At 47.5% G+C, this 23,422-nt stretch overlaps 9 protein-coding genes across 9 annotated transcripts; 4 read left to right on the top strand and 5 right to left on the bottom strand.

Moving 5' to 3' along the window:
• Positions 1 to 71: 71 nt before the first annotated feature.
• Positions 72 to 1,251, top strand: EURHEDRAFT_417290 (uncharacterized protein). Its single transcript, XM_040783161.1, has 2 exons — positions 72 to 894; positions 950 to 1,251. The coding sequence occupies exon 1, from the start codon at positions 276 to 278 to the stop codon at positions 846 to 848; it is 573 nt and encodes a 190-aa protein (XP_040634317.1). The 5' UTR covers positions 72 to 275; the 3' UTR covers positions 849 to 894; positions 950 to 1,251.
• Positions 1,252 to 1,421: 170 nt separating this feature from the next.
• EURHEDRAFT_417289 (Got1 family protein) lies at positions 1,422 to 2,433 on the top strand. The gene is made up of 5 exons (XM_040783160.1): positions 1,422 to 1,653; positions 1,712 to 1,738; positions 1,796 to 1,844; positions 1,901 to 1,916; positions 1,975 to 2,433. Exons 1-5 carry the CDS (start codon positions 1,623 to 1,625, stop codon positions 2,272 to 2,274), a joined length of 423 nt encoding a protein of 140 aa, XP_040634316.1. The 5' UTR covers positions 1,422 to 1,622; the 3' UTR covers positions 2,275 to 2,433.
• Positions 2,217 to 3,635, bottom strand: pfy1 (profilin). Its single transcript, XM_040783159.1, has 5 exons — positions 3,349 to 3,635; positions 3,261 to 3,276; positions 3,073 to 3,157; positions 2,859 to 2,993; positions 2,217 to 2,803 (listed from the first exon to the last, which is right to left on the bottom strand). Exons 1-5 carry the CDS (start codon positions 3,374 to 3,376, stop codon positions 2,672 to 2,674), a joined length of 396 nt encoding a protein of 131 aa, XP_040634315.1. The 5' UTR covers positions 3,377 to 3,635; the 3' UTR covers positions 2,217 to 2,671.
• Positions 3,636 to 5,217: 1,582 nt separating this feature from the next.
• EURHEDRAFT_466861 (uncharacterized protein) lies at positions 5,218 to 5,802 on the bottom strand (the record flags this gene model as incomplete). Its single annotated transcript, XM_040785137.1, has 1 exon — positions 5,218 to 5,802. The coding sequence occupies one exon, from the start codon at positions 5,800 to 5,802 to the stop codon at positions 5,218 to 5,220; it is 585 nt and encodes a 194-aa protein (XP_040634314.1).
• Positions 5,803 to 8,216: 2,414 nt separating this feature from the next.
• On the bottom strand, positions 8,217 to 9,094 carry EURHEDRAFT_417284 (uncharacterized protein). The gene has a single exon (XM_040783158.1). The coding sequence runs from the start codon at positions 8,661 to 8,663 to the stop codon at positions 8,466 to 8,468; it is 198 nt and encodes a 65-aa protein (XP_040634313.1). The 5' UTR covers positions 8,664 to 9,094; the 3' UTR covers positions 8,217 to 8,465.
• A 3,256-nt stretch (positions 9,095 to 12,350) lies between these two features.
• Positions 12,351 to 14,523, top strand: EURHEDRAFT_417283 (uncharacterized protein). The gene is made up of 2 exons (XM_040783157.1): positions 12,351 to 13,331; positions 13,380 to 14,523. The coding sequence occupies exons 1-2, from the start codon at positions 12,489 to 12,491 to the stop codon at positions 14,196 to 14,198; spliced, it is 1,662 nt and encodes a 553-aa protein (XP_040634312.1). The 5' UTR covers positions 12,351 to 12,488; the 3' UTR covers positions 14,199 to 14,523.
• A 319-nt stretch (positions 14,524 to 14,842) lies between these two features.
• EURHEDRAFT_417281 (uncharacterized protein) lies at positions 14,843 to 15,637 on the bottom strand. The gene is made up of 2 exons (XM_040783156.1): positions 15,555 to 15,637; positions 14,843 to 15,469 (listed from the first exon to the last, which is right to left on the bottom strand). Exons 1-2 carry the CDS (start codon positions 15,597 to 15,599, stop codon positions 15,242 to 15,244), a joined length of 273 nt encoding a protein of 90 aa, XP_040634311.1. The 5' UTR covers positions 15,600 to 15,637; the 3' UTR covers positions 14,843 to 15,241.
• Positions 15,638 to 15,733: 96 nt separating this feature from the next.
• On the bottom strand, positions 15,734 to 22,166 carry EURHEDRAFT_417279 (RNA helicase SLH1). Its single transcript, XM_040783155.1, has one exon. It carries the CDS (start codon positions 22,133 to 22,135, stop codon positions 16,142 to 16,144), a length of 5,994 nt encoding a protein of 1,997 aa, XP_040634310.1. The 5' UTR covers positions 22,136 to 22,166; the 3' UTR covers positions 15,734 to 16,141.
• A 416-nt stretch (positions 22,167 to 22,582) lies between these two features.
• EURHEDRAFT_466794 (palmitoyltransferase YKT6) lies at positions 22,583 to 23,365 on the top strand (the record flags this gene model as incomplete). The annotated part of the gene is made up of 4 exons (XM_040785130.1): positions 22,583 to 22,603; positions 22,661 to 23,121; positions 23,179 to 23,263; positions 23,330 to 23,365. The coding sequence occupies 4 exons, from the start codon at positions 22,583 to 22,585 to the stop codon at positions 23,363 to 23,365; spliced, it is 603 nt and encodes a 200-aa protein (XP_040634309.1).
• Between the last annotated feature and the right edge of the window lie 57 nt (positions 23,366 to 23,422).

Raw genomic sequence — 23,422 nt, 5'->3', positions numbered from 1 at the left:
CACCACCCCGACAGTCACGTGCAGCTATACAAAGACCGCATCGGAGACTGACAGAGTTGTCGCGCTTTATCCAATGTTATCAGCTTCGATTCAAACGCTGTCATATATTTACTCCATTAACACAGATCTCGATTTGTGTACAACTACGAATACCATTACAACGATAACCTCATCCTCCAACCTACCGTACCAAATATCCGTGCCCTTCTTCACACCCATCCCATTAACAACCTTTCGCATCATTCCATCCTCCCAACCCAGGGAAACTCAGCACTATGCCAAACCCAACCCCCGCCGAAACAGAAGCCCACCAAAAACTCCTTGACACCCTAGACATCGCCCAAATCCCGCGCCCTTTCCGCTCCTCCACCTGGCGACCCTCCCAACGCCGCAACAAAAACGTCAAACAACTCCTCTCCGAGAACTCCAGAAAAGAAGCCACTGCTTCAGTTCTAGCTACGCAAGCAAACTCCGGTGCAACAACCCCCCTCCCACCGACCACCGACACAGAGACACATGCTGAAGGAGCGCAGGGGGGAGAGCATATAGCGCAGGCAGCGCAGAACCTGTCAACGCTGGTTTTGGAGAAGAATGCGAATGCACGGGCGATGGCTGGTTTGGGGTCAGGACCATCCGTGACGTGGACGAATATCGAGTCTGCGCCGTCGTTGCATCCTGCGCAGCAGAAACGGTACTGTGATATCACGGGGTTGCCGGCTTCGTATACGGATCCAAAGACAAGACTACGGTATCATGATAAGGAGGTTTTTGGAGTGATCCGGTCATTGGCGCAGGGTGTGCCGGAGAGTTATTTGGAGGCTAGGGGGGCGCAGGTTGTGCTCAAGTAGTGTTCTACCAACTGTACTCTGTACTACGGGAATACCACAACAAGAAGTAAGTTGATAAGTTCAGGAATTTGCAGAGCTGTCATTGATGCTAAGCTAATAAGAATGTACGATCAACACAGTCAAGCCCTTTCCACCCACCGTGCCCCTTTCGAGACAGGTTCAAAGAAAACGCTCCGGCTTATTCGTGATCCAAGAAAAAGAAGATTGCTCTTCGCCTTGTGCTTTGCACTCGACTAGTACCGATGCTCCACCGAATTGGAACATCAGTTACAGCACACAGGGTGCTGTCGTCGCGGCGGTCCTTTACTGGAGGGATATCATATCAAACGCTGAGGGAATAATAACTGTAATGTTAGTCTAATAATGAACACTGTGCGTATTAAGCAACATCCGATTGAGCAATTCGTCATTCTCAGCGAAAATCATGGCGCTTTTAATCGCCCTCAACGAGATAGTGAACGGAGGGCATAAGAAACTGCAATGTGCGCTTTTGACCAAAACCTGTCACACCGCCTTCCCTGTATAAACTAGTACCTCTACACTTAGAAGGAACGTGGCAGAATACCCCTGTAGGAAAGTCAATAATATTCCTCTTTGCGACGGCATTGCATATTTACTCACCGGAAGTGCAGTAGTCTTGCTTATAATCACAGCTGTGCTATAATATACATCACGATCGTCGGGATTTGTCTGTATCCCCGCGCAAGTCTTGGTCACTCTCGTTCGCATTCGCATATCGCTCAGCCTTTGCATCTGGATCTCTAAATCGACAAGATGCCTACCATGTGGTTATCGGAGAACCAGAGTCAGTCACTCACCTTTAGAGTTACTGAAGGTCATGGCTAACTGATATTGGGGTATAGAAGTCGGCGCTGTCTTTTGCTCGGCCGGTAGGTGCAACCGCTGTGATTATCTACTCTGAACGAGTCCCTGACTAGCTGGAATAGGCGGACTGTTTCTCTTTGGGGGAGTGCTAATGTTCTTCGACCGTGCTCTGTATGTTCTCTGTCCCATGTCCATGTGATCATAAAGACTAACAGTTTCGTCTCCAGACTCGCCATGGGAAATGTACGTCCCGCAACCAAACCCTACCAAAGCAATCCTAACCCACTCACCCAAAACACAGATCCTCTTTCTAATTGGTCTCTCCCTAATAATTGGACTTTCCAAAACCCTTGCCTTCTTCACCCGCCGCCAAAAGATCAAAGGAACCATCGCCTTTGCCTCCGGCATCCTCCTCATCCTCCTGCGCTGGCCGTTAACGGGTTTTCTAGTCGAATTGTACGGCCTGTTTATCCTGTTCGGCGACTTTTTAATTACGATTGGGCAGTTTGCGGGGAATATTCCGGTTGTGGGGCCTTATATTCGCAGGGGGTTGGAGGTTTTGGCGGGGGGTGCGAGGAGCAATGCTGAATTGCCGGTGTAGTTTTTTGGGGGCTGGGGAATCGAGGGTGGTATAAGATATAGGAATAGGGGTGTATTGAGGTGGGATAGATTGTATTGTATGTATGCATTGACACGGCCACTGAGCACCTGTGATGTCGATATGGGTGTGGTGGATTGCATGAGATGACGTGACGCATGAAATAGTAATCATTAATGTTTATTTCTGTTCTTATTAAAGGAATGGAACAAGTCCCAGGGAGTTGCACTCGGGGTCTGAATTAGCTGTGATGTACTGCTTTCAGTACCATTGATATCTACGGTTCTGTATAACAAGATAAGAAAAGGAACCACCATCATAATTCATATTCACACAATCGACAGCGCAAAAGCAACTGTTTTAAATCTTCAATTCATTTTCATTTCCCACCGAACTGCATCTACCGGGGGTTGTTGATGTAGTCAACGAGGTTCTCGACAACAGTTGCGGCGTTGGGGGTCTGCACGGCCTCGCCGTGGTGGGCGACGATAACGCAAGAGACGGCCTTGACGACGACGACACCCTCCTTACCCTGTGGATTGTTAGTGTATCCATTGTTCAGGTGGAGGTAGGAGATCCAGACATACCTTCTTGCCGTACAGACTACGGTCGTCGGCGCGGATGGCGAAGAACTTGTCACCTCCGACAGTGAAACCGCTGGCCTGGACGGAGCCTGGGTCGCGGAAGCCAGCAGCCAAAGCGCTGATCTCCTGGGGCGAGATCTGAACTCGTTAATAAATGTTCGGGAGTTCCGGTAACGGTCGAAATGAGACCGAGCGAGTTCTAGACCGGGTGGCATACCGTGAAACCGGGGGAACTAGCCTCAACGCCGGAACAGTCGTGGCTGAGGATGGCGGCCTTGTCAAACTGGCCGGAACCCATCAAGCTGTAAAAGTCGCGTGTCAGAAGGGTTTTTTATATCATGGATGCGGATGGAGGTGACAGGAGCGAGGTGACGGGAGCGGGGTAACGGTTGCGGGATACGGTACCTAGAGTCAACATAGCCTAAGAGCAGTTAGCATTCAATGTCTATCACAAGTGGTGTAATCCATGCTGGAGCAGAACAATCAATCGTACCTTGCCAGATCGCAGAGTGAGCACCCATGATGACGGTTGTTCGAATAGGAAGATAGGATAGGGAGAGACCGAAGAAACAGATGGACGGAACCACCGACAGGGATTTAAAAGAAAGAGAGGAAAAGGGGGCAGAAAAGGAAAGAGAAGGCGGAAGGACTTTTGTTGCCGGTCAAAGTGTTGAAGAGAGAAATAGAGAGAGGTGAAGGAGAGGAAGAGACCAGAGTGGAAGAGGAGGAGAGGTGGGGTGGCCTGTGCTGGACAACCAACAGAGGGGCTGTCACTATCTCTCTTCCCCGACGGTGTCTGCAACCGTCCGCTGTGCGGCATTGCAGCAGCATTCTTCTTCAATTTTCCACAATACAGATGCCCTACTTTACCCTCTACTCTCCATATTCTTTTGTACAGAATGCTGCCAACCTCATCATGACGGATATTCCCCCCTCAGTCTCTAAAGGCGGTGGGATTAAACTCCCCACTGCTAGTGACTGTCGGTCGAGCTAACCATGGTTTCCTTCTTTACCGCTTGTTCTCCTGATTGAGGCCAAAGCCGTTGGAATGTCCGAAACGAGCTCAATTGGTTTTTGCGATACTAAATCACGTGCTGTCATTGCGGATCATGACGCCTCTCCCTTTCAGGATTGAATTTCAAATCCAACGTTCCTCCGTACCATAGTACATGTCTCAAACACTTTGCTTTTCGCCAAACGAGGACCATCGCGGACATGGAAAAACCCTGCTGCCCATCGTCTCTGCATGATCCGCGCCCTCCACATTGACATGTCTGCATGATCGATGGAAGCATGGTGATATCTTTGGTGAATCGATGGGATGGCCAGACAGTATCCTCTTATTCCATGAACCTGCGTGGTCTGGTATAGAAGAAATGCATGGTTTGCAGAATCTCTAGGTCCCCGTCAGCTCCCCAGTGGAGTCACCTAAGATTGTATAGGAGATTCTGATCTACGTCTTGCAGACAATGATGGCAATTAACCATTTCCGAACCTTCGTGGTTGAAATATTCTCACCTCTACCAGACCAGCTACTAGAGGAAGTACCGCAAGACTTAGGGAGCAACATCCACTGAAAGTGGATGTAAAGGAGTTCGTTTATGTGCCAGGTGCCCCAGAATTAGAAGTCATGATAATTCTCCTTTTTTCATTTTTCGATGTCATATTTAGGTCCTCGATGATATTCTTTTGATGTTTGGCAACACAATCGCAGCAGTAGCTGGCAGTAGAAGCAGATACATTGGACGGACACCTGGGCCGTGCCTGGTTCTACCAATATGAAGGCGAGATTGGTCAGCGCATCAGGGACTTTTGTGAATCTCCGAATCACTCAAGCATGAGGACATATTTTTGTGTACCAAGGTCTAGAGTCACCTTAATCGCTATGAAGATATTCTAGAGTCCTTGGAACTCATAGAAGCATCTGCAACTGGCCTATAATTGCAAGGTATATATTCAGGACTGGAAGGCATTAAAAGCCATATCAATCAATCAACTACGCACTACACTGATTCATGCGCCTTTTCGTCCTTACTATACCAACCCGCCGGTCTCCGTCAGGACTTGCCCGTGCTCACTACCCATATGATCTAATGATTAACTCTAATAGAGCAAGTCGGTTATTGGTCTCCTTCTCTCACAAAACCATTTACAAGATCCAACCCGGTCTCATACCTAATGGTCCCCTACATTATAGGTAAACCCAGGGGCCTAGCCTAGTAGGGGACCGCATCGGTATTCGGACTTCGGTGTAAGCATGGCATGTGAAGAAAAGCTCTCAAGAAGGGATTATCCAATGAAGGCATTCATTTATAAGCATCTAAATATGTAGCTATAGACCTAGACTAGACCATAAAAGGAATCATACATACATGGCCGCAGCAGCCGCAGCCGCAGCCACAGCCCTCCCGATTCCCAGGTTCTCCCCCGCTCCCGCCCCCGCATCCGTTGGCTCTGCAGTTGGTACATTTAACTTTTCCATCCCCGCCGTTACTGTCAACGGCTTATAATAGATGTCATGCAATCCACAACTAGTCTCCCAAGTCCTGCTTGTAGTGGAAACAGAGACAGAAGCAGTCATCGACCCCGTTGATGTTGATGTCGGTGCCGGAGACGTCAGCTCTAAAGTAAGTGACACTGTGCACGATGCGCCGACGGTACTAGATGTGATAATACAATCTTCGATCATGGTAGCAACACCGTTAAGAGCTAGTGTATGTGTTGAAAATACCGCGCTCATGGAATGCGTGGAAGGGCCCTCGGTGACAGTGATGGGTTGGTTGAGGTGGCAGAGGTCGTTGCCTTTGATGCATTGGATGGCGATGGTCGTGGCTGAGGTGTCAGCGGTGACAACGCTGCCTTGTGCGCCGGTGATAGGGAGGGTTGTTGGGGCGGCGTTGAAGAGTGGGAAGAGCGTTGTTTGAGCAAGGGTGGTGGTGGCTGCCATGGCGAGGAGGGAGAGAACCTTCATTGTGGCGTTTCTTCTGATGTATGAATTCAATGGAGGTGACTTAGACTGTTAAAAGAGGGATATATGGAATAAACAATGCCAATACTTATCTAACCCTCCTCCAGAACATCGACTTATTATATACCTTTGTAGCCTGTGAGGGAGTGCAGCACAGCGTCATCATTGACAATCAAAGATATTCAACCGTACCGCGTAGCAAATGAAAGACTTCCTGACCTGTCAGCAATTATGTTAATTGTCCCGTATTCCATACTACATTGGTCCAAAAGGAGGTCCATTCCTATATAAAGTTGAGGGGTACAGAGAGAATCTTTGCGGGGCTGGATGATTCCTCCGAGGTTGCTTTATTCTCCTGTAACATGAAGGTAAGGATTGTCAGTTGTATTAACAATCCCCGCTTCAAGGTTGAATAGTCGATCAGTCATTCGAGTCATGCCGTGTTGAAGATCTTATGAGAACACTGGCGATAGTACGAGAGATGCTGGAGAGATTCAAGGGCACTGGAGAGGCCTGCAGATTTTGTGGCAAAAAAAGAAAAGAAAAAAAAAAGGCGTTGTTAGTCTGTTTATTATCAATAACATCCAGCTCAGTCGATAATGTAAAGATGTAGATATGTGGGGGACGTAGATCGTCGTCTCAAAAAAGTGCACAGGTCAGGTAAACTCCTTGGCTTATTGACACGCTGCAACCATGTTGACTTTACTGAAGGTATCTCTTTCAATTATACTTCGGTCTTCTTAATGTTGAGTCCCTGTATTCACCAGGACTTGGCCATTTTCCCATTGGCATTAGAGACTACGGATGTAGATATATTCGCGGCACTGGATAATGTGTAGACTCATTAATCGTGACCTTGATTCAAGTATGGGTTTGGCATGGCCAATGGAAGCTTGCAGATCGGTATGCAGAGGCGCAACTCGCTTCGGTTGTCATGGAGCGCGGGCACTCACCAACAACGCAAGATGTTTGACTACGTTGGCCTGTTTGAATATAGGGTAGGCGCCCCTTTCGCATAACTAGATAGCGTGGCGCTGGCATGCCCAGCTTGTTCCTTTTATTCTCCATGTTAGTATTCCACTAGATAGTCTACCAATAGACTCATATTGTTTGAGACCGTCACATCTCGTACATAAAATCAGGCGCTTTTAAAATCAATGAAATCGTTCAACCATGGAATGTTTAGATGTATCGGATTGCCCCATTCAGGCGGACAATGAATAATACAATCGCTTTCGGAATGGTGGTACCTAATATACGTCAACCATCAAAGGCCCTTCTTCCGAGTAGAAATGGAAAATAATGAAGAGAAATATGAATGAGGTGCATTTACTTCATAGTGTACAGAACCCTACAATCAAAACTCTCCCGTTATTATACCCAAGAACAGGGATGCCATAATTAGTAGCTGAAGTAGAAAATGAACGATATCCAGAGGGGAGCCATAGAATTCTTTCACCTTCAAAGGCTACCCAACCATTTTCCAAGGATACTTGAGGAGCTCTTGTTTGTACTTGACCATCTGGGGAGAGCGCTACTAGCTGAACTGAATAAGCATGGCCCTCGAGGGTCTGTTGCTCTTTTGATACTGGGTTTCATTTGGGGAACTTTAGATAGTGGTTCCTTTGTAATTGTTGGAAACAGTCTTTTTGCATTGCCCTGACTACCCTCACCTCTCTTTAAAAATAGCTTGCTTCAAGGAAATTGTCCCTTTTGGGTAATGCGGCCACTGTTCATGATATGGTGGACTTTCCAGTTCCCATACCATTTAACCAGAATATACACTGGCTTGAGGGAGAGCTTCCCCACTTTGTGACCTCCTGTAAGATATCGGTTCTGGTTCCAGGGAGGCATTCGCATTTGCCTTTGTCCTCGCCTGTGTAGGAGTCGAAGGAAGCCCCTTCAATAACGTGAAGTTTTTGCCAGATATTGTCTTGTTCTAGCTTATCAACAGTACCTGAGTAGTACTTTATATTATTAGTTCACACACGTTTAAACATAAGTAAGTGGATAGATTATGCCTTTGCATATCTTGAATTTCACTCACTTCTCCAATCAAACTTTCTATTCCCTCAATCAATTCTCTCAGACACCTTGTATCTTCCAAATCCTGTCTACCAACTTTGCAAAGAAGAGCCTTGCAATAGGCAGCTGCGACGGTTGCAGCATAGTGGTGCCATCCGTGTTGCTTGTGGGTGTCGGCATAATCACATATTCCTCGGGCTACTAGACATGGAATCTCATTCATGATGCCAGCTGCTTCCATTTCAAAACATATTGTGTTGTTGAAGTCTCGGCATAAGCGATTTCGGTCCTGAAAATCATTGACAACACCATTACCTGAAGGAATGAGGTCCTGATGAACCCCAGGTTGCTGATGATGGCGTAGAGAGCGGGACACGATCTTCTCACTTGATTCCTCACATCCAATGTAATCCTCTCCTTTGTTTATATGGTGGAAAGCTTGATTAGACAGGATATCATCTATATCAGGTAGTGCAAACATGAGTATCTTGGTGATATTCTTTTAATAACCTTCTGAACGGTTTCCTCATCATCATTTCATCATTTTCCAAAGATCCATCTGCACTCATCAGGATTGATGAAGGCTTATCAAGAGACCCCTTAATAATAAATCTTTCTTACTCATACTTGCAAAAGTCATACTGTATCACACCGGGGTGGTTATCTTGGGGAATGCTGACGGCAATATCTTCCAGTCGGATGCCACAATTCGGGGAGGGAATGCCGGCTCCAATGCCGACCATCAAAGCAAATCGGACGTTTGGAAACTGTTTGCTGACAGCCGTCGCACATTGGGCAGCCTTCACAGTTCCCATTTGATTAGGTCAGGCTATCACAACATTGTGCTCCCTAATGCGTCTGAAAGAGTACACATATTTCACTGGACCGATACTCTTCGGACGACATACAAATTCTTCATCCAGGCTGTGTTTGACTGTGAGAGCTTCATAGAAGAGAGCACAAAAGATTGCAATTGTAATACTTTCAGCGGATATTTCCTCGGGCTTTTCAAATCCCGTTCCCCGTCGGTGCTCTCTATGGGCATTGGAGATCGTCCTGGTCGTTTAGCCACTCCTGACTCAGATATCGACATTTTTGCGCTTTGGTTCCGATATGGTGATCTTGCTGTAATTTAGTTTCAAAAGCGGTATCTGGACAACGGACTCGATATAGATATCAATGATAGTTCCGTGAAGTTTCGTGATAGATGTACATGGAAGGAAATATACTATGAATTAGTGGCAAGGCTATGAGCAGATTAAGCGCCGAACAAGATCATGGTTTCATACTTAATAGCTTTTTCTAAGTGTGACAGCCTGGTCACGTTGGCTGGTTATCACGTGAGATGCAGTTGTTTGCTTTGTTGATAAATACGGCGTCACCCCCTTTCTTCCTTCCTCATGTTGATTATTCTCGTCGATAGCTACCTAGGTAGAACCCATGAGTTGGATAGTCGATTATCCTAGTAGAGCGCCGTGACACTAAGCATACAAGACTTTCGGGCCCTCACATCATTTTATTTAGAAATTTTGATACTATGTAAGGTTTTTTTTCTTTCTTTTCTTTTTTTCACACAAGTCCCATATCTTGAACACCTTCTGGGGTCTTTCAAAACGCATTGTTTAGGGCGAGGCCCGGAATGCTAATGTCTAGCTTTGTTAAAAAAGATTTCGCTTACGAAAAATGGAACGAATGCCTAGTCGCTCTATATATATGTATATGTAGTGCGGCGTAGATAGCTACGGCAGACTGTTGTAACACAATTGCATGAACCCAGATAGCCCCTTGGATAATCTCTACGTCCGGTAATTTCTCCGTCCGACTAAATAAACTGCTTATGCGACAGGCGCAGCCTGTGACATGCATCTTCTTTTTGATGGGTAATCGGATTGGGGTTTGGAGATCTACTTCCAACCCGAACTGATTGGCTACCATTTGAACAGACTCGCTCTTTATTTGTCCGCTTTGTAACGAATCTTACTACACTCGAATTAGTGTATAGAGGATACAAGCACTTCATAGAGGTATGTTTACTGTTTGTTATTTACAGTACATATATTACAGTAGATCCGGTCTATTTAATATAGATTAGGGGTCTTACTGTGCCGCCGAGAAAGCAGCGAAGAGTGTAAATCATGTAGAAGCCAGACCTGCCCGGCACTGTATGTACAAGGCTGGACTCCTTCACCTCCCAGCACAGCCCTCTATCTGCCATTGTGGGGTCCTGCATGGCTTCATATGATTTACCGGAGGAATGATTGAACAAGCAAGAAAGAGCAAAGTTGAGCGAATCGTGCCAGTTTCAGTAGATGACTCGGGGCTATAAACCATAAAAATTAGATCGGCAAATGGAGAACAACCTAGGTCGGCTCCAACTCTTCTCCAGGGTCACAGAGTACATGGTTTTTGGAGTTCCAGCATCTTTTTCGTCACCAGCGAAAGCGCACCCCGGTAGGTATTTATTCTGGATCTTGTCTAACGGTAGATCCTCTGATAATATGTGGGACGTCTGTCGCCTTTTCATTTGTCTGTTTGTAGCAGATCCCTCAGCGATGCCTCAAAAGAGAAGTCTCGCTACCATGGGAAATAGTTTTCTCCACCATTATGGCGAAAAGTCCTGCAAATATACACGTGGGAATTGACTTTTAAATGGCCAGAGAACGCTTAGACAGTTTTCCTAGGCAGTGCGTATATCATGTTACAGTCTATAGTATAACCCGGCTTAGCTACTACTTCAGCTGAGTACCCCGATTGTGCAGTCAGCTATCTGCTGTCAAATTGACAACATCTGAATAGCATGGCTAACAGTACCTGGCCTAATCAGATATTGACATGTTCCTGCTTGGCAGAGTGTTGTCTATCTCATAAATACAATGCTAGATAATATTTCAATACATTAAAGGCAACAGGTAAGGGGTCCTACTCATTCCACTAACAATTGTGATACTAACAGCGACCAGACATAAACTCAATGAATTAAAGTTGGTCTCTTTGACCTTTGAAATCCAGTTACAATTGCCCCGTAAAACTATGCTTATCTTGGCTCTGCAATTGAAACAAATAAATGGACCGATACAAACTGTGCTGATAACCATGACAAAAAGCCCAGGATGTTCCACACTGGAAAACCCCAATATTTTGGTTTTATTAAAGCTTGACAAGGATAGTGCAGAGCTAAAAGGCATGGAGCTTAATGGATTGGCATCCTTATGCACCATGGCTAGAATGTCTGGTGATTCTGGTTGAATTACCAGTCATGCACTTCATTATGGTGGATGTTGAAGTATCCCCAAACCAGTCCTAGGTTTTTCACTTAACACGCTAGACGGACTTCAAAGGGCCAATCCTGGATGAGATAGCATCAACTATAAGGTTATCAAGACTTTTCAAGGCCCGGGAATCTCATCTACGAAGGCGTATCACGCCAAGAGTCTTCATATCAAAACCCGCAGTAAAGCGTAATGTGATCGCTCCTCAACCGTGGATTGAAGGGGTATTGTGTTATATGTGTTTGTATGTTCTGATGATTGGATTAAGACAGTACAGAGAAAGGATGGCATGTGCAGCCCTGTATGAAACCGATCAGCCTGGAGCACCCAGGAAACTGATTTGAAAGCTGACTCACTATTCCTTTCCCTACAAATATTAGAAATGGAAAGATAAAGCAATAGGCTACCCTGGACGCACCTGGAGACCGCATTGGAAACAGCCAGCCGCTATCATCATCCAAAAGAGAGAACCAATCCGTTCCTGACTACGATTCTGTGTCGTATCCACAGAATATAACGCTCGAGAACTGGCTATTATATCTGATATAACACGCCAGTCGCATTGCGGGTTGCTGGTCCTGGATGGGATAATATCAACTATAAAGCTACCAGGAATTGGTTGAGGTGTGGAGGTCTCTCGGGTTCGAAAGCTATACTCTTGGTATTCAAATCAGCGAGTAAGCGCGATGCGATCATTTCTCGGCCGTCTGCGTGCGAGTATTCTATGCTCTAAATTGTTTTTGTTTCTGACTCGCAAGTTGAGATACATTTCTAGATTGAATAAGGTTGAATCGCAATCAGAGAGAATGTTCTATTACACTCTATTTGGAGATCGGCATTTACATGAATAATGTTACCTATTCTACTGGGATATTTTCGCTTTTACATACTCCAACTAAATACCTATAAAGAGTCAATTGAGATTATAGCGAGTATTCAGGGTTATGTGAACAGTTTACACAGGTTTTCTTGGAAAAACACTACGGTAAAGAACACAGTTCCGCTATCAATCGCGAAATAGGGCACTGTTGATCACCATATCCGAAACATTAGCGGCGGCGTTATTTCCCAGTAGCTGGCCCGTGATGTTGACCCTGTGTCTCAGTATTTTACCTGATACAACATCTGCGACTGCCGGCTCCACTGCGGGCTGCCTGGATGCTCTTCTTCTATAATGCCACTCCTTTTCCTCTACACCATGCCATCTATTCTTCTCTTTCTCTCTTGTGTATCCTTGTAACAAAACACCTTCTGGAAGGTTGTTCTTTCATTCTTTTTTTGTTTTTTCTTTTTTTATCCGTATCCGAGACTGCGTCTCGTGCCTTCTCTTCTCCTACTTGTCAGGTACAAGCAATTCAATTAACTTGCAACATGTTGGGAAAACCACACCATCACCACGCACCAGACGTTTCCAGCCCGGTCCTTCATTATACAAATGCAGTGCAACGGAATGACCTCCAGACCCTCGCCGCGACCACCGTGAGCGACCAGCATGCTTCTGACCCCCGAACTATATCACTCCTGGGCCTGCAGCGTCCCAGGACTTCAGAAGGCCGCGACAGACGCCCCAACCTGCGAATAGCTATACCCCCGATGGATGACCTGCCACTTCCCCCCGTCATTCATGACGGTGGTTATGAATCCGACGGAAGTAACCTAATCGGCATCGCATTGGGGAGCCCCCGTCTCGTTCATCGAAGAAACGGCGCCCAAGCAGAACAACAGCACCACAAAAACGAGAAACGACGCTACCACCCCGCCCTTGAAAAACCCAAACGCCCTTTGCAGCGCAAACCCAGCAAATGGCGTAAAATTGGCGGCCTATTCAAGCACAAGGACGCCGCCGCCCCAAATCAGGTTCGCAACCACAAGCACAAGCCCCCGGAATGCGGAGGCGAGCCCGACTCAGGCGTCGAGGATAAGGGTAATTGTTTCGGGGGTAGGACTGGTGGAAAGATTAAGTCATGTCTAGAGGCTAAACGGAGATTGAAAGCAGAGAACACAAGTGCAAACGCGAGCGCGAACGCAAAGTCGGCAGCCAGGGACGCTGATGCGTCTAAGGGAGACGATTCGGCGCCTATGCTAGAGGTTGACATTCCGGATGCGCAGATGGAGAGGTATAGTGTTATGTTTGGGGGGTTGTTTGGGCAAGGGAAGCCGGGGCTTTTGTCGAGGAGGAGTAAGGCAATGGATGAAGTGATTGCGTCGTCGAGGGTATGTTTTTCATCCCCACATATAGTGAAATGATGCTAAAGAGTGTAGATAAACGGATCGCCAGAAACCCAACGACCCAGACGAGCTACTTCCCCAACACGATCCAGAACACCAAGTTTCTCACTCTTCCCAACAACGCAAGTTAGCAAAGCATCAAAGGTCCTGGGCACTTCAAACATCCCCCGCGGACCAAGTCCATTAGCCAGGAGCCAGACCCTACCAACAGGCCAAGAGCAAGAATCTCTCTTAAATGCCTACAGCCCCTTACCATCTCCAATGTCATTCAGATCGCGAACCTCCGAAGTCTCATCCAGCATCGCACCCAATGGTTCAGGGAAAAAAGTATCCGTCAACGTCGGTAAAGACACTATTTTCAAAGCTACCAGCCCATTCTCAGAAAACATCAACGGCAATGACCAGAAACCACCAAAGGCCCTCTCCATTAACACAGACCTCGAACCCCAATCCCCCAATACCCGCAATGCCTCCACAGCATCCTCCCCCGTCCTCTCCCCGCTCGACGCAACCCGCGACAAAGTCAATAGCATCCTCTCCCCAGCAACAACACCAAACGAAAATGAATACACAAACCAGGACAACAAAAAAACCGGAAATCAAGATCTCCCTGTAAACGACACCGAGAACCTCCCCAAAATCGAAATCTCAATTGCGCGATCCGTCTCCGTCTCCAAAAGCAAGAAGAAACAAGTCCTTGTTCCCATTAGGCCCAGAAATGACCAGTTGACGCCCGACAGTCTTGGGACTGGGGAGAGGAAGGGGAAGACGCCGCAGGTTATGGATGGGTATTTTGGACATCGGCCAGGGACGTCGCAGGATGTAAGAATTGAAAATGTTTTGAGTGCTTGAGGCTGAATTATTGCTTGTGGGTGTTATGTTAGGACTAGGCTGACTTGTTTTTGTTTTTGTTTCATATCATACCCTGTTGTGTTGCTTATTCTTTGCTCTTTTGTTCCAGTTTTGATATTCTCTTCTCATTTTTGATGGTAGAGCCATCATTTTCTGCCTTTCAGTTTCTCATTTGTTTTTACTTTCATCTTTCTTTCGAGTCTCCTGGAATTCTAGGCTCTGTCTTCTTCAAGCCCGACGAAATCTATTGGGTTATATATTTCGTCAATGACACTTCATGTTTAGATATTCTTGAGCTTCGTCGGAATTCAACATATTTATCGAGCTAACACTACTATTAGAACCTGTGTAATCCATGAAGCAAATCCAAAGATTATATTTGGATCGAATTGGACTCTTACATAAATCTACGGCCTTAACTTTCAATACCATTTTCAACAAGAATGCGAGAACTTGTGAAAATGACACCAAAAATGACCACTTCTGATGTTCTAAGTGCCCGAGAAAGTTACTGGGCGTGGATTTTGCTGCCCTAAATAAAATTGACCAAGCAATTCATTCCATCTCGCAGATCACAACTGGATAGAATATGTTGAATACGCAACCTGAGGCGTATCTCTATATGAATAGATTTAAATTCAGATATCCGTTATACTACTAAGTATCAAGCACGTGAAAATACCATTAAAAACACCTGAGCATGTGTTGGAGGGAATCATTTTACATAACCCCCTTTGGGTCTAGCAGTTCTGCCTTGACAATCTTGTGGCAGGTCTCAGCATCAACAACTCCATCCAAGGCCTGGTATTCACGCCATGAGTACAGTTCGAGAATTTCTTCCGAGTAGTATTCAATATCAATGAATAAAGCCCATGCAAACTCAAATGGTATTCGCCACTGCCTCTAGATAAAACCATCATCATGGATCTTATACTTCCCGGGTATCGTGGAGTCCACCTTAGAGTCTTCGTGGTCCTTGTCCCAGAGGGATTTCTTCTTACCATGATACAGAACCACCGCAGACTGGCTAGTAGATTTGCCATCTAGGATAGCAACCCATCTTTTTTCGAGATAATCGCCCTCCCTTCCCTCTGCAAAAAGTCGCTGGATGAATTGATGGATCTTATCATTACTTTGGTCCTTGAAACGTCCTCAATCGGTGGATCGGTCCCGTTAAGATCAATGGCTTCTTGAGTAGGGGTGCGCATTAAGGAGAATATGTTTGTAGCATCCTTTGGCTGGGTGGACTTTTCAATGAGCTGATCTGGTACCTGCAATGGAGAAAGATGGTCAGTTTTGGTCTTTTCTTTTCCTTTTTTCTTTTTTTTTTTTTGTTGGTAGTGAACATTCACATACACTTGCCAGAATGTCAGCTGTGCAAAATATTGGGATGACTGACATAATGTAATTATTATCGTGATATAAAGCAGGAGTTAGGGGGTTGAAGGTATATAGAGTAACTCCAGAGAAGCGATTGTGTATGAGCTGATAGAGGAGGCAGTGCAGGCGGCACTGGCAGTGGAGACCATGAGCTTCGGGCGTAGCAAGGCTTACTACTGTACTTTGAAACTTGAATAGTAGAATTGCCACAATTGCAAGGTGTAGGGTTTTATCAACAGTCACTAACAACAGGGCTAATGCATAATGAACTCAGTGCGAGCTTGAACTATCCCTAGAAGTGGAGGCAAGAGGGCACAGCTGCAATCTCCCCCCCCAAAAAAAAGAATGGGTGGCGGATTTCAAATGGACAGAAACATGGATGAATGAGGAATGTAAGAGAGAATTTGGGAAGAGAAGAAGACTTGCGAGAAGACGGGGTCAGAACAGTGATGGAGGGCTCTTATATTGGGAGGCCAGGCCGCGTTTACAGTACGGCGTATCGGGCGACTATATCAGAAACTAACCGCAAAGGGGAATTCACAGGCCCTGGTTTTACACACCAATCAAGCCTTCTCAGGTACACTCGGTTCCTCAACAACCTGCTTCCCCTTCCCGTAATCTAATTTAACCTCCACATTCTCAAGACTCCACTCCATTCCCAAATACGAATCACTAATAACCCTCACATTAACCCCCTTCCCAGAAGCCATGTACTCCTCCAACAACTGCTCGGGGAACTTGACGGACGAGCGCACGAAAGGTCCGTTGTTGTTCTTGCTGTTGTTATTGCTGCTGCCCTGGGCATTTCCAGATCTAGAGCCGTATCCATTTTGGGGAGGCCACGATACACGCTTCAAGGCAAGGAGTTCGCCGTCTTTACCGTCTGATGTGGCAGTGGAGACGATGAGGAAGTAGCCTTCTGTTTGAGGCTTGGGGAATTTGGGGGCGTAGATTTTAAATTCAGAGTCTGGGTGGCGTTTGCGGCGGCTCAGGGAGACGGTGATACCAGTCGAAGACACCCTCGAGATAGATAACGAGAGTTGCGGCAAAAAGGATGCAGCCTTGTTGAACTGTGCACCCGGGAGTCTTGCCTCCTTGATCAGCGAGCTGACAGCACCCGCAGGGAGGGAGGAGAGAGCAACAAGGGACTTCGGGATGGCACGGTGAGGTTTCTCGCCAACGTCGATGCCCGGGAGAATGGACAGCGGGTTGTCTTCAGGCCAGCGGGCTGACTTGATGCACTGCAGCAGAGTAACTAGCATCCGGCATGCGGGAAGGTAGCCTAGTTCTGCCATTGTGTCGATGGAAGCTTGGATGATACGAATACCTTGGTCCAGAACAGAGGTCTGGTCACCGACATAATCAGAAATCGGGAGGTCGATTCTGGACATATACGCCTGGAGAAGCAGGAAGGCCTTAACATGAGGATCCCACATGGGGAGATCGCCCATCGACTCGACGGTCAGGGGTAGATTGCGGGCTAGTTCTGCGTTGATTAGATCCTCGTTGTGTCGGACGGGCAGCTCGTCGAATTCAGTCGCTGAGCACATCCAACTCAACACATCCTGGAATGTGGGGTTGGGCTTCGAGTGCGTCATGAGGTATCGAACGGTCTTGTGAGACAGGTAGTAGTAACTCATGATCTTGCCGAAGGGGGTAGCGTCGACTTCACCAGTGTTGGAGTCGAAGACCACACATGATGACTCTGCCAGATCGCCAAGAGACTTGTCAACCAGTTCTATCATGAAGTCTTGCGCTATAGCCTGGGCGGCCATAGTGTTGTGTTCTTCTGCGGAGAGCTCGAGACCGTAGTATGACGGGTTCTTGTGCAGTCGACGGAAGAAGAACGTCCAAGTCAGGTAGTCAAGAGCATCTTGCTTCGTCGTGATGGTTCCAGCAGAAACTTCGGCCCCCAAGTGGTTATCTAACACCTTGTGCAGAGTAGATTCTACGGGAAATCCAGTATGCAAAAAGTGTTTATAAAACGCCTTCTTTGAGTCTTGCGTAAAAATGCGAGCAATACCAGACGAGTCAAACTGCGGACGTCCTGCACGACCAAGCATTTGCAGAACATCAGTCAAGTCCATGTCCTTGTACCCTTCAATCTTTGCATCGAAATATTGTGTTCCCTTGACCACGACAAGATGGGCGGGAAGGTTGACACCCCACGCGAGCGTACTAGTCGCCACGAGAACTTGAATCTTGTTGTTTGCGAATAGTTCCTCAGACAGCTGACGGTCAGATTCTACCAGACCGGCATGATGCAGGCCAATACCGAAGCTCAGCGCCTCCCGGAGAATATCATCCTTAACTCTAGCGAGGTTCAACTCAAGGTCATCTTCGGACATACGGACCCAACGACGCGGATCGTCTTCCATTCCAACATAGTTGATCAGATCTTTCGCGGTCAACCGTGTCTGTCTCCGAGATGCAACGAAAACGATGACCGGCTTTTCGGGCGAGTGATTCTTGATCGCAAGAAAGGTGGGTCGATTCATCGACTGCATCAACGGGCAGAACCCTCGCTGGTGAGGGAAGCCGTCGATGAATATTTCGAGTGGCACAGGTCGAACAGAGTGTCTGAAGTTGAAAAGTCCTTCCTTGACTCTCAACCAATTTCCTAAGTCGCTCGCATTAGCGCAGGCAGTCGACATACCCATGAGGCGAACGGAGCCCTTTGATTGCGAAGCAATGTAGTTCATACGAGACACAATGATCTCTAGAATCGGGCCTCGATCACCACCCAGCAAGTGAATCTCATCAATAATCACGAGACTGACTTTCCTAACATAATCTCTTGTCTGCCAGCTACGAGAGATACCGTCCCACTTCTCGGGGGTAGTGATAATGATATCAGCATCTCTGATTGTTCGCGTATCAGGAGTGTTGTCACCGGTCAACTCGACCAGTTTTAATCCCATAGGTCCTGTGAGACGACTTCTCCAGTCCTGAACACGTTCGCGGACGAGCGCCTTCATCGGTGCAATATAAACAACCTTTGACCCCGGCTTTTCCCTGAATGCCCACCACATGGCCAGTTCCGCGGCAATAGTCTTTCCACTACCAGTGGGTGATCCAAGAAGGACATTGGCCGCTGTGTGGTAAAGAACGTGGAAGATCTGGGTTTGCATGGGATTAAAATATTGGAAGCGCTGCCCATAGAGCTCCTCGAGGATCGGATTCTTTAGGGCCGATATTGGCAGTGGCTGGAGGTTGAGGAGATCCGTATACACGCTCTCCGTGTCTGGACGGATCAGATGCTGGAACGAAATTGGCGTCACGGTCTCTGCGCCCAACCATCGGTCTGAAATAGCACGGACGTAAATCTGACTCGGCAATGGATCCGACAAAGGAATGGTAAAGTTAAGCTCGTGGTCATCGTGCAACTTCTTCCGGCTTAGGATAAAATACTCATGGTGATAGATCTCCGATGTCTCCGAGTTTTCTACCCAAATCCAGTATGATTCAGAAGCACCGTGGTGTCTATCATTCCACATGAATTCAGGGTAAACGAATAAGCGAATGCGTAACACGTCCCGGTTCAAGGGCGCAATTTCGGCCTCGACACTAAGAGTTGGGAAATTGTCAATAAGTTTAGACAGAGTCTTCCCCATACGCTGATTGTGAACAAGTTGTCCCAATTCCGCCGTTTCCATTTCCCTCATTGACTCGAGGGACGATGAAGGCAGTCTCTCATCCAAATTCTTAAGAATTGGCTGGGGCAGGTCGAATTGATGGAACGGATGATCGAAAGGCCAGACCTGTTTCTCAATAGATTTGCACAAGGACAACAGTACCTGGCACTGATAGCCCCAACGCCGATTTAACGCAATCATGAAGAGAGCACGGCAAATACGGGCCGCATTCTGTGCCACATAGCCAGTGTCAGACACCAACGCAAAGTCTTCAACCCTAGCACGGGAGATATAAGACTGGAGCAAGATGTTGGTCTTAGCCTGAGGAGTATCGACTCCCTCTGCAACCTCTGTCGCAATTGACTCATCGCGCAATTTGATAAGCTCCTTTGCCTCACTGTCTCTAGACTGAATGTTGTCGAATTCACCGCTCATACTGATCATCCTCAACACATCAGCTTCACCTGCTTGGGCGCGCATAAGCTGATTGAAAATCTCGATACTAGGTTGCAAAACGTAGTACTGGCTTGCAATACGCCCGACATCTTTCGCTCGAAGTTCCTCGGTTTTCTCGTTGAAGATAATCATCTGGCTTCTCTGAAGAACCTGCGCAGCTTGAATAATCAACTGGCGGCGTCTTTGAACCAACATAGGATCGTCCAGCAATTCCTCATACCCGATACCATAGTTGCGCGGCTCACGTTTCATGCGCACAAACAGGTAGGAGTATCCCAGCCACTGAACTGCTTCAGCAACGGAAGTGACGGTACCAAGTGAGATCTCGGCGTTCAGATTGTCAACAAGCCTGCTAGAGAAACGAGACTCGATGGGTTGTTGCGAGGTAACGGCCGAGAGATAATGGTTCAATTTATCATGCGTCGTACAGATGAAGCCAATACCTGTGTCTTGAAATTGCGGACGACCAGCACGACCAAAGATCTGCATGACATCCAGAATTCCAAGATCAACGAATTTACCCTCTTGCGGGTTATACAACTGTGTCCCTTTGATGACCACAGCGGCAGCCGGAAGGTTGACACCCCAAGCAAGGGTGGCCGTACAGCAGAGGACTTTGATCAGACCTTCGCCAAACAAGCGTTCCATCAGGTTACGGTCACTCCGGCTCATTCCCGCATGGTGAGTACCAAAGCCACTGGCAAAGAGGTCCCTCAATTCCTTCGCACGAGCATGCTTCATGTCCCTGAGGGCTGTTGAGTAGTCTTCGTGCTCCTGGCAGCTGAAAAGATGCTCGCAACCATCTTCAATGGCCAATTGCCGCAATATGCGAGCAGTCAAGACTGTATCTTTTCTAGAATGCACGAAAACCATGACTTGATGCCCCTCCTCCATCATGGCACGCACCTTTTCGAAAGACACCACATCCAAGTTCTCGCGCGATTGCTTGGAACCAGGTTTTCCTTTAACACCAACGAAGTGCTGCTCGAGGGGAACGGGTCGGAATGACTGATCGAAGTAGAAAAGACCGGCCATTTTATTGACCTTGAGGAAATCCGCGACATCAATATAGTTCGGTAAAGTGGCGGATAGACCGACTATACGGATTAGAGACTGGGTACTTTCAACTTGTCTCTGGGTCCGAGCTACCAATGACTCTATAACGGCACCACGTTCATCATGAAGCATGTGAACTTCGTCAATAATCAACAAGCGCACCTTTTGGACCAGCTCAGTGTCCCCAGTGCTCTTCCGTGTTACAACATCCCATTTTTCAGGGGTTGTCACAATAATTTGGGTCTCCATGATCTCCCGTTTCGACAACTGCATATCTCCAGTAAGTTCACGAGCCCTGATTCCTAACCAGCCAAGTCGTTTGCCCAGTTTTTCCGTGACTTCAGCCGCCAGCGCCTTCATCGGTGCAACATAGACGATCTTGAAATCATCCACCTGGACAGCGAATTCAGTCGCGGTTGGTTCTTCGGCTGGGTTAGGGACCGTATTTTTGCCAATCGCGCTCAAAATGGTCAACATGGCAGCATCAGTTTTACCTGCACCGGTGGGAGCGCAGATGAGCATGTTCTCATTCGTTTTATATGCTACATCATAAAGCAAGCTTTGCATCCGGTTCAGAGTCTTGTATCCCCTGAAGGTACCCTGGCATAGTCCATCCAAGCTCGTAATCTGCACAAGCTTCTGGTTGACTCCCAATGTGCCTACTTTAGATGCCGGCACGCTGATTTCGGTATAATTTTTCTCCTCGGACTGCTCGCTTCCCAGCGGCAGTCCGTACCTCTTCCCTCCTAAAGCTAGGGTGTTTCGTGAGTCGTGCTGCTTAAAAACGTGGGGATATTTCGGTTCCGATCTCGTCTGAGCTGGTAGTAAGGCGGCATTCTTATGTTCGTAATCCTGTTGCCGTAGAGCCTGCTCTCGCTCTGCCTTGGTTTGGAGTTTTCCTGCCGCCAGCCCATCCGTCTGAGCCTGAAGACCCTTATCTTTACTGGATAGAATCTCTCCTCGGTGGGCAATCAGCTCTATGACCAATTCCAGATCATCGAATCCGACTATCTCCGCCAAAGACATTTGCAACTCGTCGTCGCCGCTGTCCGACGCAAGTACTGTGGTGATTTGCTGTGCAATATCCGCCGGATCAAGGCCTTGTCGTGCAGCTAAACCATAGCATTTCTCTTCTAACCACACCTGATCATAGCCCGTCGTAAAGGGGAGAGGGACACCGTTGATATCGTCAAGGTCATCGCTGGTCTCGTCATCAGAACTGATCACGTCCCAGATATCATCGACCGTTCCGGGGGATGAATAGTCATCATCCAGATCCAACTCCAGATCGCTACCGTAAGTAAGCTGCTCCGGGGCGGGGTCCTTGGGGAGCTTCAAACCCGCAATGGCCTCATGCATCGCGGCCAGCTGGACAAGCCACTGCGACTCTGAGGCATCTACACCATCCATCTTTGTTCCTGTCTTCCAACGTAGACAAATGCACTGTGGATCAGATTGATATCAAGAATAAGAGTTGGAGAGATATGTAAGAGTCACAGCAGTTGGATATCGCGGGCAGAATTCTTGACCGCCCACGAGGTAGTCATGCCTGAGACGGCGATTGACCCGGTGGGTCGTCCCGCCTCAGGCCACAGGGCGTTGACGACCCTGATGCGGAGAGCGGCGACGTTGCTGTCATCTGTCTTTGGTGAGACGTCCCTATTGAAGCCACCTATTTTCCCAAGGAGTCGCTCTGCCTTTGCATCGCTTCGCTAATACTGCCCTCTAAGTCACGAAGTTCCATAAACGGAGAGTGCTCTTTTCTGTTATTGTTATACAGCGTGTCTACCCCCAACCGACACCGACAAGCCACCAAATCTCCTTATCTCACGGCTGAACAACGCCCACGCTACCACCATGAAGATCTTTTACATCGGTGTATGTCTTCCAGCACTTTCAGAAGGAAATATCTATTAATGATAATCATGCGCCTAGGTCCTGCGAAACGACAGCAAACCCGCCCTCGAACTCTGCGGCGAACGAGACCTCAGTTCCTTCTCGCGATTCACACGTGACAGCTACAATGAATTCATGATGCTGTTTTGCAAGACGGTGGCGGAGCGCACGAACCCCGGTCAACGACTTGACATTGAGGAGAAGTCATACACATTCCATGCCTACGGCCGGACCGAAGGCGTGGCTGGTATCATCATTTCGGACGGCGACTATCCGGCGCTCGTTGCGCACCAGCTTTTGTCGAAAATCGTCGATGAGTTCTTGGCCAAATATCCCCGGACAACCTTTTCGGACCCGTCTACGCGCGAAAACTCGTGCCCGCTTCCGCAGTTGAAGGAATACATTGTCAAGTTCCAGGACCCTGGTCAGGCAGACAGCATTATGAAGATTCAGCAGGAGTTGGATGAGACAAAAATTGTGCTGCACAAGACTATTGAGGGGTATGTCACAATCGTTGCTTTCCAGAGGCAAGGTCAAAATTTGCTGATTTGATATAGTGTCCTGGAGCGAGGAGAGAAGATTGACAGTCTCGTTCAAAAGAGTGATGGCCTGAGCTCACAGAGCAAGATGTTTTATACTCAGGTATGCTTCATTCTCTGCCCACCATTATTCCACTTATAGGCGAGGGTGACTTACATATTCAAACAGGCCAAGAAGCAAAACTCATGCTGCACCATCATGTGAATACTTTATGAGCAGTTTCAACCCTTGTCGCTTTCGCTCCCTAATGATATCAACCTG

The sequence above is a fragment of the Aspergillus ruber genome, assembly GCF_000600275.1.
Source record: "Aspergillus ruber CBS 135680 unplaced genomic scaffold scaffold00046, whole genome shotgun sequence".
Classification (NCBI taxonomy): Eukaryota; Fungi; Ascomycota; class Eurotiomycetes; order Eurotiales; family Aspergillaceae; genus Aspergillus; species Aspergillus ruber.
Note: the sequence above shows the minus strand (reverse complement) of the source record. Positions and strands in the feature narration are given on the sequence as shown.

Bases quoted from the DNA above. Each gene is read 5' to 3' on its own strand.
- EURHEDRAFT_417279 (XM_040783155.1), bottom strand. From the start codon at position 22,135: ATGGATGGTGTAGATGCCTCAGAGTCGCAGTGGCTTGTCCAGCTGGCC.
- EURHEDRAFT_417289 (XM_040783160.1), top strand. From the start codon at position 1,623: ATGCCTACCATGTGGTTATCGGAGAACCAGA. The intron at 1,654-1,711 runs GTCAGTCACTCA...ATTGGGGTATAG, and splicing joins GTGGTTATCGGAGAACCAGA to AAGTCGGCGCTGTCTTTTGC. The intron at 1,739-1,795 runs GTAGGTGCAACC...TAGCTGGAATAG, and splicing joins CGCTGTCTTTTGCTCGGCCG to GCGGACTGTTTCTCTTTGGG.
- EURHEDRAFT_417281 (XM_040783156.1), bottom strand. From the start codon at position 15,599: ATGTCAGTCATCCCAATATTTTGCACAGCTGACATTCTGGCAAGT. The intron at 15,470-15,554 runs GTATGTGAATGT...TCTCCATTGCAG, and splicing joins CAGCTGACATTCTGGCAAGT to GTACCAGATCAGCTCATTGA.
- EURHEDRAFT_417284 (XM_040783158.1), bottom strand. From the start codon at position 8,663: ATGGGAACTGTGAAGGCTGCCCAATGTGCGACGGCTGTCAGCAAACAG.
- EURHEDRAFT_417283 (XM_040783157.1), top strand. From the start codon at position 12,489: ATGTTGGGAAAACCACACCATCACCACGCACCAGACGTTTCCAGCCCG. The intron at 13,332-13,379 runs GTATGTTTTTCA...TAAAGAGTGTAG, and splicing joins AAGTGATTGCGTCGTCGAGG to ATAAACGGATCGCCAGAAAC.
- pfy1 (XM_040783159.1), bottom strand. From the start codon at position 3,376: ATGGGTGCTCACTCTGCGATCTGGCAAG. The intron at 2,994-3,072 runs GTATGCCACCCG...TAACGAGTTCAG, and splicing joins CTAGTTCCCCCGGTTTCACG to ATCTCGCCCCAGGAGATCAG. The intron at 2,804-2,858 runs GTATGTCTGGAT...AACAATCCACAG, and splicing joins GTAGTCTGTACGGCAAGAAG to GGTAAGGAGGGTGTCGTCGT.
- EURHEDRAFT_417290 (XM_040783161.1), top strand. From the start codon at position 276: ATGCCAAACCCAACCCCCGCCGAAACAGAAGCCCACCAAAAACTCCTT.